This window comes from Globicephala melas, chromosome 9 (assembly GCF_963455315.2).
Source record: "Globicephala melas chromosome 9, mGloMel1.2, whole genome shotgun sequence".
NCBI lineage: Eukaryota > Metazoa > Chordata > Mammalia > Artiodactyla > Delphinidae > Globicephala > Globicephala melas.
Window position 1 is genome coordinate 54,082,565 of NC_083322.1, and position 18,197 is coordinate 54,100,761.

General features: G+C 37.6%; 1 protein-coding gene across 9 annotated transcripts in view; it reads left to right on the plus strand.

The window, feature by feature from the left end:
• Nucleotides 1-18,197, plus strand: part of CDK14 (cyclin dependent kinase 14) — a 716,216-nt gene that overhangs the window by 328,053 nt on the left and 369,966 nt on the right. For all 9 annotated transcript variants that reach the window (XM_070046334.1, XM_070046337.1, XM_070046335.1 and 6 more), the window contains one exon: nucleotides 7,065-7,144. In XM_070046334.1, coding sequence (XP_069902435.1) covers nucleotides 7,065-7,144 — 80 coding nt within the window. The remainder of the gene's footprint in view (nucleotides 1-7,064; nucleotides 7,145-18,197) is intronic.

Here is an 18,197-nt window from a genome sequence, read left to right on the forward strand (position 1 = left end):
AAAAGGGAAGGTAAATGCTTGACATATTCTCTTTAACAGTTTTTAAACTAATCAGATGGTTCCGTAGTACTCTCCAAATGTGACTCATGAGTTTCTTTTAAAGTCTCATTATAAACTTATTGATTTAAACATATTTAATTCCTTTCAATCACAGGTATTAGTTTAGTGATGCTTAAATTGTCCCGTGTTTGAAGAGCGAGCACCTCCTGTCTCCCTTTGGTGTATGTCAGCCGTCTTTGTAGTTATATGTTTTACGTCTGTCTCCTCGGTGAGACTTAAGTGCAGGGACCATGTCTGGGTTGTTTATTCTTTATGCCAAGCACAAAATCACAGTCTCTCAATTAGTATTTGTTGACTAGGAGGCAGGATATTAAAACTTAATTAAGGGCAGGGCTGTCTTGTGGAAGAGCATTTAGTTTAGTCTTGGTGGACTCAGACCTGGAATCAGAGAGTAGAAGTTACAGGAAGCAAATTTTGGCTCAGCGTAAAAAAGGACTAAGTAATTTGGGTATTTTAGAGGGGTTGAGTTCCACCAAAGTCTTGAGGAGCTACTTTGCTCCAGGGAGTGGGAGGACAAAGACAATCAAGCCAGTCAGGATTTTTTTGTCTGTTCAGGAGCTTGAATGATCACTGAGGTTACTTCTACTTTTTAAGGTAATACGACTCTCAAATCCTTTATTGACAGATTTTATTTTTGGAAAGGTACAAGTTTTAAATTATTGAAATGTAATTATTTTATTTTCTCCCATGAACAATATATATTCCTCTAATTTTATGTTTCAAAGTATTATGAGGTTTTACATTTAATAAAACATCATTGTCAATATTTTGTCAAATGTACAAACTCATAATAATTGTTGGTTGAGCACACCCTTTTTCTCAGTACATTAAATCATTAGACTTTTTGCATTATTAATCACATCCTAATAAGTAGCCATTATGCTATTCTCTTATAAATCTTTGGATTTTTTTTTAAAGAAATTAATTTAACAGAAATGGCATTAGTCTTTTTCCTCTTCTCTCTGCATTATATTGATAAAGATTAGGGTGAGGGCTTCCCTGGTGGCGTAGTGGTTGAGAGTCCGCCTGCCAATGCAGGAGACGCAGGTTCGTGCCCTGGTCCGGGAAGATCCCACATGCCGCGGAGTGGCAGGGCCCGTGAGCCATGGCCGCTGAGCCTGCGCGTCCGGAGCCTGTGCTCCACAACAGGAGAGGCCACAACAGTGAGAGACCCGCGTACCGCAAAAAAAAAAAAAAATTAGGGTGAGGTGTGATTACTGACAAGTTACCTTGAAATTCTAAATTTACTTTTCCAGAATAAAGTATTGTAGATAACACTTTTAGAATATTTCAGAATATCAGAGGTTAAATAGTATTGAGATGATTTCTCATTTATACCTGAATATAAATTGAATTTAGGTGGAAATAGCAAGGCCATGAATATTTAGTTGTTTTTAATTTTTGAAGTGTGTATGTGAGACAGTATAGTCAGCGTTCCAACAGTGTCCTAAGAGGGAATTAATAAAAGAAGCACTAATGGTAAAACCTTTAAAATGTTTTTAATGACTTTGCCAAAAATTCATAAGTTCAGCTCAAAATATTGTCCTTGACGTACTCCGCCTTGCCATTGTCACTCCCTCAGTAGTAACTACATTTCCTTGTATTGCTTCTAAACCAATACAGTAAGGAAACAAAACCATTGTATCTCCCTGCACTCAGTATTGTTTTCCATAGCAGTTTCTCTTGAGACAAAATCATAATGGAAGAGAGAGGCAGAATATATTAAATTTACCAGAGTATATTAAATTTCTTTTAGGTGTATTGCCTTAATTTCCTTTATGTCCTCTACACGTAATTTCTTCTAGGTGTAAGCACATGAACAGTATTTTCAAAGATGACCTAGATAATATTTGTTATTTTGTTTTATTGTACTAAGTTATCTTATGAATTTGAGGTAACTAATGTGATAGAAAACCTTTAGACTTTCCTTTGAGGACTGTCTGTAAGGAAATTCTCTTTGTGCATCGTCTTTTGAGCCGGGCAAGTTTACCCTAAGTGGCGAGTTTTCCTTTATAGGGTTCACAAAATGTTAAAGTAACAAATGCATGAAAAAATGAGTAGGCTGTGCTCCTTATTCAAAACTTCTCGATCGTGCGTAATCCACACAAGATCATTTTATTATTTACAAACTTAGGGCACATAGATTTGTGGACAGAATTTCTGAAGTTGGCAGAGATTTGGATCTGTGGTTAGGACCGGTTTGAAAGCTGGATCCACTCTAGTGTGGCTTTGCCAGGACAGCCAGCCTCTCCATGTCTGTGCGTGGATAGCTCTGTGCTCGGATGTTCCCCTGGCTTTTCCTCCTGATGCAGTTGACAGCTGTTCCTGTGTGACATGCGGACTAAAGCAGTGTCACTTGTCCTTGGGCCTGAAGTGAGCTTCACAGTGAGGACACGCTGGGAAAGGCAGTGGTTGGAAGAATTAGAAAATAGTAAAGAATCTCTGAAATTAAAACAGCTCCCTAGATAGCTTAGAATAACTAGACACAAACCTGGCAATATCTCCAATAGAAAGTTCTGTGGTGATATTAACACAATTGAAAGCATTTTTTTTGCTATATTATTTACCTGAATTAATGTTTCCATTGCCAATCAAGCCTTGATTACCTTCTATTTATTAGCCTTTGATTTAATTAATAAAACTGTTAAAGAGAAATCTTCAGTGTTTTCCTGTAAACAGCTCTAATTTATTGATTCAATTTGAATTTTGTAATTATTCTAAAGAACTTCAATGTTTGAAGTATGTGTTTTGAATACTTAATAAAATAGTTTAAACCATACAAGGTAATTATTAGATACCATGTTTATTTTTTCATAGAATAATAGGTATCTTCTTTTGATATCTCTAAAAAAATGACATTTTGTTAGAGTTCGTCACTTAGAATTTGAAGTGTTTCAGTCGGTACTAAAGTTAAAAAAATATGCCCCAAAGGTAGAATATTAGAAAATGTGTAATGTTATTTTTTCAAAAGGTACCTTTTCCAAAAGTGGAGCCAGTGACTTATGTTTTTTCTAGACTTTATAACTGAGGAATTCAGTAGTTGGTGAGTGTCTAGACATGTAGAGAAAAACTAATTAAGAAAAGAGAGTCACAATGACTCTTAGGTTAGAGGCTATTTGATAATCAATATGGTTCTTAATGGGAAACCAATGAAGCAGTTGGAGAAGAGGGAAATACTGGTTACTAGTCTGGGCTCAGATTATTAAAGATAGTGAGGGTTCTGAAACATGTCTGTTGGGTGAAAAAGGTTAATTAACAAAGCATTCTATAAATTCTAAAATCTTAAGGAAATGAAAACTTTCTATATCTTCATGCATCATCAGAAACAAAGAGACTGAACCTTTAATTTGAAAAAAGAAAACAAATAAACATGAAAGAAGATATTGAAACCTTTTTATAAATTTTATATTTTTGAAATTATTGAAAATAATAATTTTATACTTTATTCTTGAGATACTTATAGGTATGAGGAAAGAAATATCAGTATATTAACATTATTAATATTCAGTCAATAAAGTATTTTGAGGGCTTCCCTGGTGGCGCAGTGGTTGAGAGTCTGCTTGCCGATGCAGGGGACATGGGTTCGTGCCCCGGTCCGGGAAGATCCCACATACCACGGAGCGGCTAGGCCCGTGAGCCATGGCCACTGAGCCTGTGCGTCCGGAGCCTGTGCTCCGCAACGGGAGAGGCCACAACAGTGAGAGGCCCACGTACCGCAAAAAAAAAAAAAAAAAAAAAGTATTTTGAGAGTCTACTCTGTGCCAGACAGTTTTAGGCATTGGGCATGTAACAGTTAACAAAACAGAAAAAGAGTTCCTTTTCTGTATTCTCCTGGAGCTAATAATCTAGTATAAATTTTAAGGAATTTTTTAGTTTCATATGATGTAATACATAAAATCTAAATGCCTTTAACTGCTGTGATTATCGTAACTATAAGAGATTGATAGTTGGAGGTTTTAACTCACGGAGAGTTGTGCTTCAGAATCAGGATCCCATTAACTTGGATCTTATTCTTTTATGCAGTTTATCATAGTAAATATGTTCAAAATTTTTTTCACCACAAAAATAATGCACACTAGCCTACGAGATTGCTTAAAGGTGTTCCTTCTCTAGTGGCATTTAAAGCATGAGTGCTGGTTCAATTAAAGGCTCTTCTCCTCTCAGTGTATTACAGGGGACTCATAGTTTCATGGTTTCAGAGTGTGTTTTAAGCAGATAGCCTTCCAAAATCACAAATTCCTGTATTCTAGAATTCAGTTGACAGTATGTGCAAGCCAGTGATCTCAAGGGAAAGGGAAAAGCTTTGTGGGAAGAAGTTTGTATGTGTTTTTTATGGGTGAGGGGAGAATATCGATAAATGAAGGCAAAATTCCAAGCAGTTTCTGGAATCAGTTCCTGCCTCCTCAGGGAGCCAGTGACGAGCTCAGCTGGGCTGAGAAAATCTGTGCAGATGTGAGTACTGACTGCATCCCAGCCCCAAGCCCTGCCAGAGGCCTCCCTTAGTCATAAAGGGCAAAATGGCCAGCACAAGTCACACTCACCAGTTGAACCCCATGTGAATATTAATTTTTTGCTTGCACCTGGGTACGTAGAGCATAATCAGGATTAGAAGAAAATCAAGGTGATGTACTCAGGAGAGGAGAGTTGCAGAGCAGAAAAGCGGCAGGCCTGTCCTCCCAGCTGAGAGACACAAGGGAAAATAAACATGACTCCTAGCCTTGAGGAGACGGCACATTGTGGAGCGTTATAACTGGATGTCCTTTGAGTACTGTAACCAATACTATATTTCAACAATCCGTTTGATGAGGGATACCACTAGGATGGTTGAGCTGTGATGATTCCCTTGACCTTTGTGCCTGTGGCAGTTTTTTTTTTTTTAATCGAAAACAGACCAATTGGTTGCAGTTCTTTACAAAGAGACATTCAAATTCTTTATTTCAGACTCAGGCACTGGATTCTCTGGGCCACACAAGCTGTCCTTTGCTTATTCCATAGCCTCTAAAGATTTTTGGTTGCAATTTAAATTGCAGTAAGAAACCATTTTTCACCTATCAGATTGGCAAAATCAATGGTTGATAACATAGTATATACTGGTAAAGGGGAAACAGGAGCTCCTATCTTCTATAGGTTGTATAAATTGGTACAGCCTGTACGTAGGATAATTTCTCAGTGTCATCAGAGTTAGAATTTAGAGATACACATTTTTTTTTTTTGCCTGTCCACACCCTACTTTTTTTTTTTTTCCCCAACATCTTTATTGGAGTATAATTGCTTTACAATGGTGTGTTAGTTTCTACTTGATAACAAAGTGAATCAGCTATACATATACATATATCCCCATATCTCTTCCCTCTTGTGTCTCCCTCCCTCCCACCGTCCCTATCCCACCCCTCTAGGTGGTCACAAAGCACTGAGCTGATCTCCCTGTGCTATGCGGCTGCTTTCCACTAGCTATCTATTTTATATTTGGTAGTGTATATATGTACATGCTACTCTCTCACTTCGTCCCAGCTTACCCTTCCTCCTCCTCGTGTCCTCAAGTCCATTCTCTAGTAGGTCTGCGACTTTATTCCTGTCCTGCCCCTAGGTTCTTCGTGACCTTTTTTTTTTGTTTTTAGATTCCATATATATGTGTTAGCATACGATATTTGTTTTTCTCTTTCTGACTCACTTCACTCTGTATGACAGACTCTAGGTCCATCCACATTTTACTTTTAGGAATTTGTCTTACAGATGTATTTTTACATGGATGAAATTATGTCCAAGAATATTTATTATATCATTGTTTTATGGCCAAAAATTGGGAACCTGCTAAATGCCTATCAGTAGAGGACTGGCGTTAAATTAAGCATACTACACTCATACAAAGGAACACCCTGTGGTCTTTGAAAAGCAAGAGACAATTTTCTATGAATTTATGAGGAAGTCACCAAAGTATATCGAGTGATAAAAATAATATACACTGTACCCTGTATGCCATATTACCATTTGTGTGTGTGTGTGTGTGTGTGTGTTAAGTATATATGTTAAGCTAAGTTACCTCTCTGAGGTAAGTGGTGACCTCAGAGGGTGGGAACTGGGTGTGGCGGGGAGATTTACTTTTCATTAAATGCTTTGTGTTTCTTTTACTTATTTTAATTAAGGAAGTATGTTGGTAAGCCTAGTCAAGGTAGAAAGTAGAGCAGTCAACTAGAAGACCAATATAGATAATCATGTCTTTATTTTATTAACAGAATAGATTGGATAAAAAGTTACCTGCCTAGCGTAATCTTACTTTTAATTAGAGCTAATACACATTTGGAATGTGTCTAGAAGAAACATCTGCTTTGGATAGGTCTTGTGTAATTTTGTAATAGTAAAATATTCTTAACTTTTATTTTGATGATATACTGCATTATAAAACATAATCAGACTAATGTAATTTTAGGAGGCTCTAGTAAAAAAAAATAGTGAAAAAGGGAGGAATGGGTGATGTTGAGAGAGAGACAGACAGAGACAGACAGAGAAAGAAGAGGGAAGAGAGAAGGAAGAAGACTGAGTGTCAGGTTTCCGTCCTTGGGGATTGAATGACTTCAACTTAAGACTGAAGATAAAGACATTTCAGCAAAAGAAACAGAGGCGCTATTGGAGAAACAAAGGGAGAGTGTTATTTTGACGACTTGAGTTTTAATTAATCTGTGAATAATTGATCGAACATGGTGTTTTTGTTAAGCACTAGTTTCATTTTGGAAAGAACATAGAGTGAATCACAGAAAACTTCAGTTAAATCTTGGACTATGCAAGTGCGAATATTTAAAATGTGAATATTTAAAGTGTGACTGTTTATGATGATGATACAGGATTCCCAGCCTTACTGAAATTAATCTTGTTGTGGTGGCATAATTGAGTCCTGACATTTTCAGTGCAAAAATGCATAACATATAAATTGTAAGGAAGACAATTAGAACCATAACGGGAACATATTTTCACGGATTTGCTTCTCATCTTTTGTTTTGTTTCTCCAGGGTAAATGGGAAGTTGGTAGCCCTGAAGGTGATCAGGCTGCAAGAAGAAGAAGGTACACCTTTCACAGCTATCAGGGAAGGTAGGCATTTTCGCTTGTTATCTTTGCTTTTGTGTTTGCATGATGCCCATAGCTGTTTAACTATTATGCACCTCTGAATATGCTGCATTTCTAAATTACATAGTTATATTTCTAATTGGAATGTGTAAACTGAAATTTAAAAATCAGTACCTCTTACGATCATAGCAATTCATGTTAAATAAAATAAAACTATCCTGCTATATACTCAGGTGTGGAGGAAAAAACTGCTGTGCATTGATGGTGAGACTGTCACTAACTGAGGAATCTTACATGTCTGATTTTGTTTGCAGAGCTCCACGCACATATTAATCTAGAGTTACTCTATATTCATGACTTTTAAGGAAAGTTCTTAAAAATGAGGGGATTATGCTACCTTATTAGTCTTTTGTATTTCTTCTTTCTTGATTTTTGTTCCTGTTCTTTAATATATTTTCTATTGGTTTTTCTTACTGATTTATAGATGCTCTTTATATATCAGCATCATGTATGTTGTAATATTTTCTTCCATTCTGTCATTTTTCTAAAAAGTCTTTTTAACGGTATTTGATACATATGAATTTTAAATATTTATGCGATGAAATTGCTCTGTCTTTTGCTTTATTACTTCCTGCATAGTTTCTCTACTTCAAGAGAATGAAATACCTTCTTTTATTAGTGGGATCTTTTCAGTTCACTTTCAGAAATTTTAGTATTAATAGCTTCACCTCTACTACATTTTTAAAAGTACAAATCTTGAAATAAGACTTCAGTTTATTTTTGCATTGAAGGAACCACAGTTACTTTTCTGCTGCTCCAGAGCAAGATAAATAACAGAGATTTACTTCAATAGTATTGTTAAGATATTGATGAACTAAATGTAGTCTGTCACTGGTCTGATTTGTTTCCCTGACCAGGGATTGAATCTGGACCACAGCAGTGGAAGCCTGGTATTCTAACCACTAGGCCACCAGGGAACTCCCAAGAAGTCTACTTTCTGTTTCACTTTCTCACCTTTCATTCTCCTTTTCATACCACTTCAGTTTAGTTTCTATCATTCCTGTTTAGCTAACATCAGATTTTCCAAGTGGGTAGCTTTTCTCTCTCTCTTGTGTTGTCTCCTTCTCTAAATATTATGGAGTTTTAGGACAGGGAAGGGGCCTTCTTTTCTCTAATCAGCACTCTTTCCCATGTGATTTTATTCATGAATTAAATAGCAGCTATAACATGATGACCTACACATGCCTCTCTTTAGCTAAGACCCTGTCTTTGTTTCCATTCTCACACATCCTTCTGCCTACCTGGCATTTCCTCTTGAATCCAGTAATATATAAAAATGATAATATATCACTCTCAAGTGAGGTTTATTCCAGGAATAAAATATTTGTATTTGGTCTGATGGGATTGGAAACCACTGGCTGAGATGGAGCAATGGGTTCCCATTGAGCTGTGAATTTGATTATGGTAGACCCTCAATGTTAAAGAGTAGGAGAGGGGCAAAGAGTTGCTGGGCCAAGAGAGAAGCAGAAGGAAAATGATACTGGGCAGCAGGCATGCTCCTTAGCATGTGGGGTGTGCACTAGAATTAACCAGCCTAACCTTGTTAATGGTGCCTTCCCAGATTCAAGGTTAAGAGGAAGTTCCTAATGATATTAGAGGATCCGGCTTTGACAGTTGGGTCCATCAGTGGGAAGCTCAAGGGAAGAAGCAAGTAGGGTTATATTAAAGTTTTTGATGATCTGTCTGTTCATACTGGCTGGGTATGAGGCAAGGCCCTTGGGCACATGGTAAACCTTGAGATAAGCTTGCAGGGCTCTGTAGGTGGGACCTGGTTCTGTGGGTTAGAGAGCCTCTGAAGAGTTTTGAGCTGAGTATATTAGGAGGATAAATCTGATATTAGGATGTGATATAGATTAGATAAGGAGGAAGCCAGAAGCTGAAAAATCAGTCATTCAGAGCAGTGCAGATTTGAAATCATGAGGATTTATTAGAAAGCAGTGAGAAAAAATGATGTTGCTGAGAAAGAAATGCCAAACCTAGGTGAATTATTAGTTATAGGCAATTTGAGAGGGAAATATCAATGGTTTTGAGTTTGAATGAGTAAAAACAGTGGTGCCAGAGAGAGAAATAGTTTTTGATTGCATGGAGAATTGCTTTTAATACTTTGCAGTTTGAAAGGGCAATTATCCAATTTAACCTTCACATTAGCCTTTTGAAGGTTCTTTTTTCGGGGGTGTAGAATTTATATTGTTTGTGAATTCGTATTACTAATATGGAATTGAGGCTCAGAGAGGTTAGATGACTTGTCCAAGGACTTGAATCTTGGACCTAGACTTTCTTAGATTATGAAACAGTGTCCATACTAACTTTGTGGAGTAGTTGATTGGGGTTTTACACATTGGGGCTTGAGTTCACGAGACATCTATACAAAAATGTCTTTTTGTGATGTGGAAGTGTAGCTCACAAGAGGCCAGCATGAACAGTATATATTAACATGGTCTTTAACAAGTTGAGCAAGTGGTAAGATTTTTATGGGAGAGAACTTTGAGTGAAAACAGAGAGCTAAATTGCAAGACAGTGTAGTGAGTTAGAAAGCCTCATATTAGAGTCTGGAAAGCTGGGTTTTGATCCTGACAGTTTTTCATCACCATGCTAGTTTGCTAGGGCTGCCATAACACAGTACCACAGACTGAGTGGCTCAAACAGCATCTCATGGTTCCGGAGGCTAGAAGTCCGAGGTCAAGGTGTCAGGGCCCACCTTCTGATGGCCATGAAGAAAGGATTTGTTTCAAGCCTTTCTTGGTGAATAGATGGCTATTTTTTCCCTGTGTCTTCACATCATCTTCTCTCTGTGCCTTTGTCCAAATTTCCTTTTCTTATAAGGACACCAGTCATATTGGATTAGGGTCCAATGACCTCACTTAATTACCTCTGAAAAAAATTCGATTTCAAATACCATCATATCCTGAGGTGGTGGAGTTAGGACTTCAACATATACATTTTGGGAGACACAATTCAATCTGTAACATCACCTAATGGTGTTGGGCCTCAGTAACCCTACTTGCAGAACACAGGGGTTGGTTTGTGCCATCAGGAACCATCTACCTCTGCATTATGGTTTTGATTTCCCAAGGAGTCTTTAAACTCAGAGTTCTGAATGCTCTGGAGATGAATGGTACAAGAATTGTTGAGGCCTGAAGGAACTGATCACAACAAGACATTGTATTTTCCTTTGAATAAAATATTTTACGTTTTTCCTAATAAAATCTGACTTCCGAGTGATTTTTAATGGAGATAAATGACCATATAGTAAGAAGAAGAAACTCTGGGCAGTTTTGGTTATTTGTTGCTCTCTCGCCTTTCATAAGTCTTATTTTTCTGCTATTTATGTGTGGAAGCAAAAGCTAGCACCATTGCTCACTCTCTTTTGCTATTATTAATACTAGAAATCCATGCACAATAACTCCTCTGTGTACCTAGTGGTAGAACTTGAAATATTTAGGATGAGGGTGGTAGATGCTTGGGATATATTCATTTTTACATTTTTTACATTGATGAGGGAGTGGCATGGCTTGTTCAGTTGAGAGGAAGCACTTTAATTTGAGTTTGCCTTTTTTCTGCTGCTTGGTCAGTTTCCTCATTCACAAAACGTCAATAGAAGGAAGATTTCAAAGTAGGAAAGCACTGTGCATAGTAAAGTAGCTTTCAAGTGGCTGCTTGCCACTTCTAACCTTTCCTGGGAATTCAGATGTTAACACATAATTTCCACCTAAAGTGGAAACACTTGTAAGCAACCCTAATCTTACCAGCTTTATGTCTAAAGATGGACTTTGAATTTTATCTTACAGAGCTAGAGTGCTTAATGGCTTAATTCAGGTTCAGGTGCTTTGAAACTTGTTCTGTCTTTGATGGGAGCTTAGAGAAATTAAGTAGCCATGCTGAGGCCAGCTTTTCTATTTTAACTTAAAATCTTTATATGATATCATCATGGTTTTTGATGGTACTGATAAAGAGTCAGGAGATACAAGAAAGGTTTGAAAGGAAGTAGATGAAATGTCTTAGGATACAAGAAAGGTAGCAGTTACAGGAAGGGAAAGATAGTAAGTTCAATCTCAACATGTTAAGTTTGAGGTTGAACATTCATGTGGCAATTGTTCATATGGTGTGCAATACAGATAATAGGCCAGTTGTACGTAAATTGGGGACCTTACTTGGCACTTCCAAGTACATGATCTCATTCAATCTTTCAACATTGTGAGAAAGGTTGATGTTACTATCTTCATGTTAATAATTATGAAGCTGGGATCTAAAGAAATTTTTGTCCAAAGTCACACAAATAATTATGTGGTAGGTATGGAGTTCAGCTTGCGTCTTCTACCTAGTACGCTGACACATGCTAGCCATTCAGTATGTGTTGAATGAATAAGTGAATGAATGAGTGAATAAATTCCAAATCCTTACTTTTTATTCTACTATACTGCATTACTGTTGACACAGAAACCTGTACGATCAAAATTGTATATAGAGACTTTCCGGCTGTTAAGAAGCAGACAGGTGAAGTTGGGAAAGCACCATACAGCAAAATTCTGAGTCTTGATGAAGACTGTGCAACTAGCTATGTGATGGTGAGCAAGTCACTTAACATATTTTGTCTTTAGTTTCTTTCTCTTGGAAATGGAGGGGTTGGACTATATGATCTTATATCTTCATGATTAAAATAATAGTACCAGCGTGGATCTTTTCCTGGATAAAGGATCTATAATTGTATCATCAGTATTCCTCATTCACACCTGCTCTAGTGTGGTGCACATTACTGTGCTTAGAATATTTCTTTTAAACTTTCTAATAATAACCCTTTATGTCTGTCACTGAAGAAATTAACATGAATTGCTTCAGAGCATTTAACAATTGACAAAAATTTTTTAAGTGGAAGATAAAAATCTGTGAGTCTAGACTTTGATTGTAAGTAAGCTTATGTAAATTGCCAAAATTGTTATTCTTTGTAAGTCTGAGTAATTTGATGGGTGTCTGCCAATTGATATCAACAAAAAATTTCCAAGCTCTCAGATCATGTGACTTTAAAAACTATAAAAATCATGTATTTTCTTTTTCATGTTTTTAATTTTAAAGGATAAAGTTTTTTTAATGAAATAACTTATTTCTTGTCTGCTTTAAATTTGTAAAAAATTTTATATTATGTCTTATTTTATTTGGAAATACAGTTTCCAACTTGTATTTGAAAACATAAGTATTTTATTGGAAATATAAATTAAGCTCTGATACATTTATATTTAAAACACATTTAGAAGAACTATGTAACTAGTTCTAATTTGAAGGCATTTATAACTGGCTAAAAATCTTTATAGACTTTTTTGGTACCTGTCATGCTAATAACATTTTAAAGATGCTACCTCATTTAATTCCCACAATAATCCTGTGTTAAATATAGATATTAGTATCTCCATATTACCGATGAGATAATTGAAGCCTAGAGATAAGTAAATTATCCTGTGTCACACAGTTTACTAGGAAACAGCTAAGTTTGGGTTTTAACTGGGGTCTTTTAAGTGAAGAGTTTGTTTCAAAGGTGATACCTTCCTCCCTTCAAAATTTCTTGGCTAATTTTTAAAAAGTGATGGGAATCCATAATCTACATATCAACTACGTGTCATGATAGTAATTATCATAGCTACTATCAGTTGCTTTATAAAAATACAATCCATTGATATACCTTTGTTACTTCTCAGTATTTGAGAAACTGTTATACCGTTTTGCTGCTTAAGCTATGTTCTAATCTAGTGACTTAGAAATAGTCAAAAGATGGCAAACTTTAAACAGTAATTAATTCATGACCACTGTCATGATCACTGACAGGATTTAGTATTATTTACCTTTGAGCTGTAATTTAAGATAAATTTCCTGAATGTTGAAGGAACTTTAAAGGATGACAGAAAACAAGGAGACTTTTTTTTCTTTTTTTAAAAAATTTATTTATCTGTTATTTTTAAATTTTATTTTTGGCTGCATCGAGTCTTCATTGCTGCACGTGGGCTTTCTCTAGTTGTGACGAGCAGGGGCTACTCTTCCTGTGGTGTGCGGGCTTCTCATTACAGTGGCTTCTCTTGTTGCAGGGTGTGGGCTCTAGGTACGCGGGCTTCAGTAGTTGTGGCACACGGCTCAGTAGTTGTGGCTCACGGGCTCTAGAGCGCAGGCTCAGTAGCTGTGGCACACGGGTTTAGTTGCTCTGCGGCATGTGGGATCTTCCCGGACCAGGACTCGAACCCGTGTCCCCTGCATTGGCAGGCAGATTCTCAACCACTGCGCCACCAGGGAAGCCCAAGGAGACTTTTTAATATTCATTAAAAAAAATTGATAGGTCATGTATATTAGAAAGGAATTTGACAGTACCAGAAAGAGAGGATAGAGAAAGGAGCAAAAACATATTTGAAGAAATAATTGCCCAAACTTACTAAAGTTATTGAAAAATATGATTAATCTGTTATCCAAGAAGATAAATGAACCAAAATTAGGAGAAACATAAAGAGACCCATACCTAGACCCATCATTGTCCAACTGTTGGAAGACAAAGACAAAAAGAAAATCTTGAAAGCAACAGGAGTAAAGCAACTCATTACGTGCAGGAGAAAAAAATACGTTTAAGATCTAATCTCCCATCCAGACCAGTGGAGGCAAGAAAGCAATGTAATGACATATTTAAAATGTTCAAAGACAAGACAAAAAGCCTGTCAACCAAAAATTCTGTATCCAGCAAAACTGTCCTTCAAAAATGAAGGCTAAAGACATTTTCACATCAGCCACAAATTGGGAGAAAATATTTCCAAATAATATATCTGATAAAAGATTTATCTCCAAAATACATAAAATATATAAAGAGGTCCAAAACTCAATAATTGAAAACTCCCCCAAATTTTTGAAATGGATGATTTGAATAGATATTTCACCAAAGAAGATATAGCAGTGGCTGATTAGCCCATGAAATAAAGCTCAAAGTTGTTAGTCATAAACAAAATGAAAATTAAAACCACAGTGTGATGTGACTGTACACCTAATCCAATGGCTGTAATAGAAAAGACAGATAATACCAAATATTGCAAAAATGTGGAGTAACTGGAACCCTCATACATTGCTAGTGGGAATATCAAGTGGTATACTCACTTTGGAAAACATGTTGACAGCTTTTTATTTTTTAAATAAATTTATTTTATTTTTGGCTGTGTTGGGTCTTCATTGCTGCGAGTGGGCTTTCTCTAGTTGCGGCGAGCAGGCTTCTCATTGTGGTGGCTTCTCTTGTTGCAGAGCACCGGCTCTAGGCGTGCGGGCTTCAGTAGTTGTGGCTCGCAGGCTCTGGAGTGCAGGCCCAGTAGTTGTGGCTCACGGGCTTAGTTGCTTCTTAGCATGTGAGATCTTCCCGGGCCAGGGCTCGAACCCGTGTCCCCTGCATTGGCAGGCGGATTCTTAACCACTGTGCCACCAGGGAAGCCCTTGACAGCTTTTTTAAAAGTGGAATATTAAATTACCATATGACCCAGCATTTTCACTCCCGGAAATCTATCCAGGAGAAGGGAAAACACTTCCACGCAAAGACACATACACATGAATGTTTCTAATGTTACTATGCAGAATAGGCAAAATCAAGAAACAACCTAAATGTCCATCAACTGTTGAATTGATACACAAAATGTCAAACATTCATATAGCAATAAAAAGGAGCTACCTACTGATAATATGCTTCAACATGTTTGAACCTTGAGGGACTTCCCTGGTGGTCCAGTGGTTAAAACTTCGCCTTCCAATGCAGGGGGCACAGGTTCCATCCCTGGTCAGGAAACTAAGATCCCACATACTGCGAGGCAACTAAGTCTGTGCACCGCAACTACTGAGCCTGCATACTCTGGAGCCCACGCCACGACTAGAGAGAAGTCCGCGCACCGCAACGAAGAGCCTGCATGCCGAAACTAAGACCTGATGCGGCCAAAAATAAAAATAAATAAATAAATATTTTTAAAAAAACAACCAAACACATTTGAACCTTGAAAACATTTATGCTCAGTTATATAAGCCTGGTTGTATATACATAAAATTCCCAGAAAAGGCAAATCTATAAAGACAGCAGATCAGTGGTTGCCTGGGGCTGGGTTTGGAAGAGGGGACTGACTGCAAACTGTCACCACTGTCTGGTGAGACAAAATTATTCCAGTACTGGATTTTGATTATGGCTGGACAAATCTGAGATATGGTAATGGCTGCAGAGCCCTACAGATGTACTAAAAGTCATTTTATTTTATACTTACAGTGGGTATCTTTTATCGTTTATATTATACCTCAAATAAATGTTTTCCTAATTCTGTTGAAATGTATATTTATACACTTAGCTAAAAAATAGAAGAAAATTAATATAACACTAGTGATGATTAAATCTTTAATTATTAATTAATAATAAGTTAATCATTAAATTGTTAAATCTAGAAAATCTTTATTCCTCTTTATCCCAACTTCTCTAAACTCTGTTATTTTTACTATCAGAAATAAAACTTATTTTGTTGAATATAAAAACTGACACCTCCTATTCTCAAAGATCTTAAAATTGATTAGTGGAGAAAGATAAATACGTTATCAGTTGAATTATAGGATCTAATTATAAATGTCTATAGAGGGGAAAGAGTGAGAGGGAAACTGTTGATAAGTCAAAGAGCCTTTAAATTAATGATGGAAGAGGTGGTGCCTGAGTGATGTTGTTCAGACAGTCACAAGGAAGATTTTGAGGGTCTTCTGTTGGTGTTACCCAGCCTGTCCTGTCATTACAAGAAACATGGGCCACTTCTACATCAGAACTTAAAAAAAAATTACTCCTACTCACGTGCCAGAAATTGTCTTCTAGTTAACAGTGTTAACATCAGCGATGTTGGATGTTTCATTATTCTAGGAAGGCAGAGGGTGAGGGATAGGAGCTGTCTCTGTGTGCTGAACTGAGCTGCCCTAAGCACATGGAAGAAGGAAAGAGACAGCCTATAGAGCTGTGCTAAAGAACCTTTGAAGCCACATGTCATTGCTGTCAGTTTTTGACAAATAGCTTTAATCACAACACACTATTTGTTCAGTGAGATAAAATAACCCAACAGAAGCAAAAAATCGTTGTATAATTTATGCAGCCAAGAAGCTTATTGTAAATGGCGATCGACAGGTTGAACTTTTGTGACTCCATAGTGGAGAAGCAGCCAGAGCAGCTATATATTGGAGGAAGGAACGTCCTTTACCCTTTTCAAGCCTGCGTCCTCCCGATCCTTCCCCAACTCTGCTCTGACCATCTTTTAAGACCTTTTTTTTTTTTTTTTTTTTTTTTTTGCGGTACGCAGGCCTCTCATTGTTGTGGCCTCTCCCGTTGCGCAGCACAGGCTCCGGACGCGCAGGCTCAGCGGCCATGGCTCACAGGCCCAGCCGCTCCGCGGCATGTGGGATCTTCCCGGACCGGGGCACGAACCCATGTCCCCCGCATCGGCAGGCGGACTCTCAACCACTGTGCCACCATGGAAACCCTAAGACCTTATTTAAGTCCTATCTTTTCCCTGAAACTTTTTTGGCTTTCACAGAAATAATCTTTTTCCTTTTCTGCTCTTTTTGCTTGCTCTGCTTTTGTTGTTGTTGTTCTTTTCTCCTTTATAAACTTATCTCTTAGCACTTTCTGCATTATACTTTATGATGTGCTCAGTTGTGTTCAGTTGTAAACTATTGATAACCTCTGGGGCCTTTGTATTCTGAGGGTTGTGGTATGAAGCCAGCATTGACTAGTCATGTCCCAACTCTTTCTCTGCTGCCACCAAAATGGAACTAACCAAGAGTCCAGTTAGTGTTTGAATGGAATTTAAACAGTAATGAAAAGGACCATAGTGGTTTCTGGATTAAAAAGAAAGAGAGCTCTGGTGTGGACATGGAAGAGATTTGGGCTGAGCTTAAATTATAGTGTCGTAGTTGGTTTGGGCCGCTATAACAAAATACAGAGACTGCATAGCTCATAAACAGCAGAAATTTATTGCTTACATTTCTGGAGGCTGGAAGTCCCAGATCAGGGTGGCAGGATGGTTGGGTGAAGGCCCTCTTCCAGGTCGAGACTTTGCACTGTATCCACATGTGGTGGAATTGGCTAGAGAGCTCTGTGGAAGCTCTTTTTAAAGAACATTAATCCCAGTTCCCTGGAAGTCCAGTGGTTAGGATTCTGGGCTTCCACTGCAGGGGGCACGAGTTTGATCTTTGGTGAACTAAGATTCTGCGTGCCGTGTGGCACAGCCAAAAAATTAAAAAAAAAATTAAAGAACATTAATCCCATTCATGAGGGCAACAACACCCTCATGACCTAACCACCTCCCAAAGGCCTCACCTACTAGTACTATCGGCTTTGGGGATTAGGACTACAAAATATGAATTTGTTAGGGGTGGAGGAGGTACAAACATTTAGACCATAGCAGATAGGTAGGATTCATGTAAGGAGAAATGAACAGAGAAAGGCATGCCCGCTAGTGTAGCTGACTAAGGTAAATATCACTTCTTCCCCTCCACCTCAATCCCATCACCAGTTTGACAGCCATTGAGGAAGTAAATCTCTTGACAGTGGGGTGTGTAGGTAGTTCCTAAATGTTTTCTTATGAAAAGTCTAGCTGTTCCTGTGTTCTTTGATAGTCTACTAAAAAGATAATTTGGATATTGTTCTGGAAACTTCTGGGTTTTTTTTTTCTTAACTTTTTGTTGTTGTTACTGTAATATTTGTTACTATGTGTTTCATTGTTGACCCTGAATCATTAATGTGGCTGGGGCATCTGGGATAATTGGTGAGGAAAAAACCAAGAGACCCAGGGATCTGCAAGAGAATGCCATGAAGCCTGAGAAAGGGGAGCTAGAACAAGATACTGAAAAGGAAGAATGTGTCCAGTTGAGGGGGATTAATAAGGAGCTAAGAACAATTTGAGTGTCTTAGAGTGAGTTTGAGGTTGACAGAACCATTTATAGAAACAGGAAGCCAGAGGTGGCAGCAGTTTTATGGTCAGAGGGGTTGAATAGATGTTAC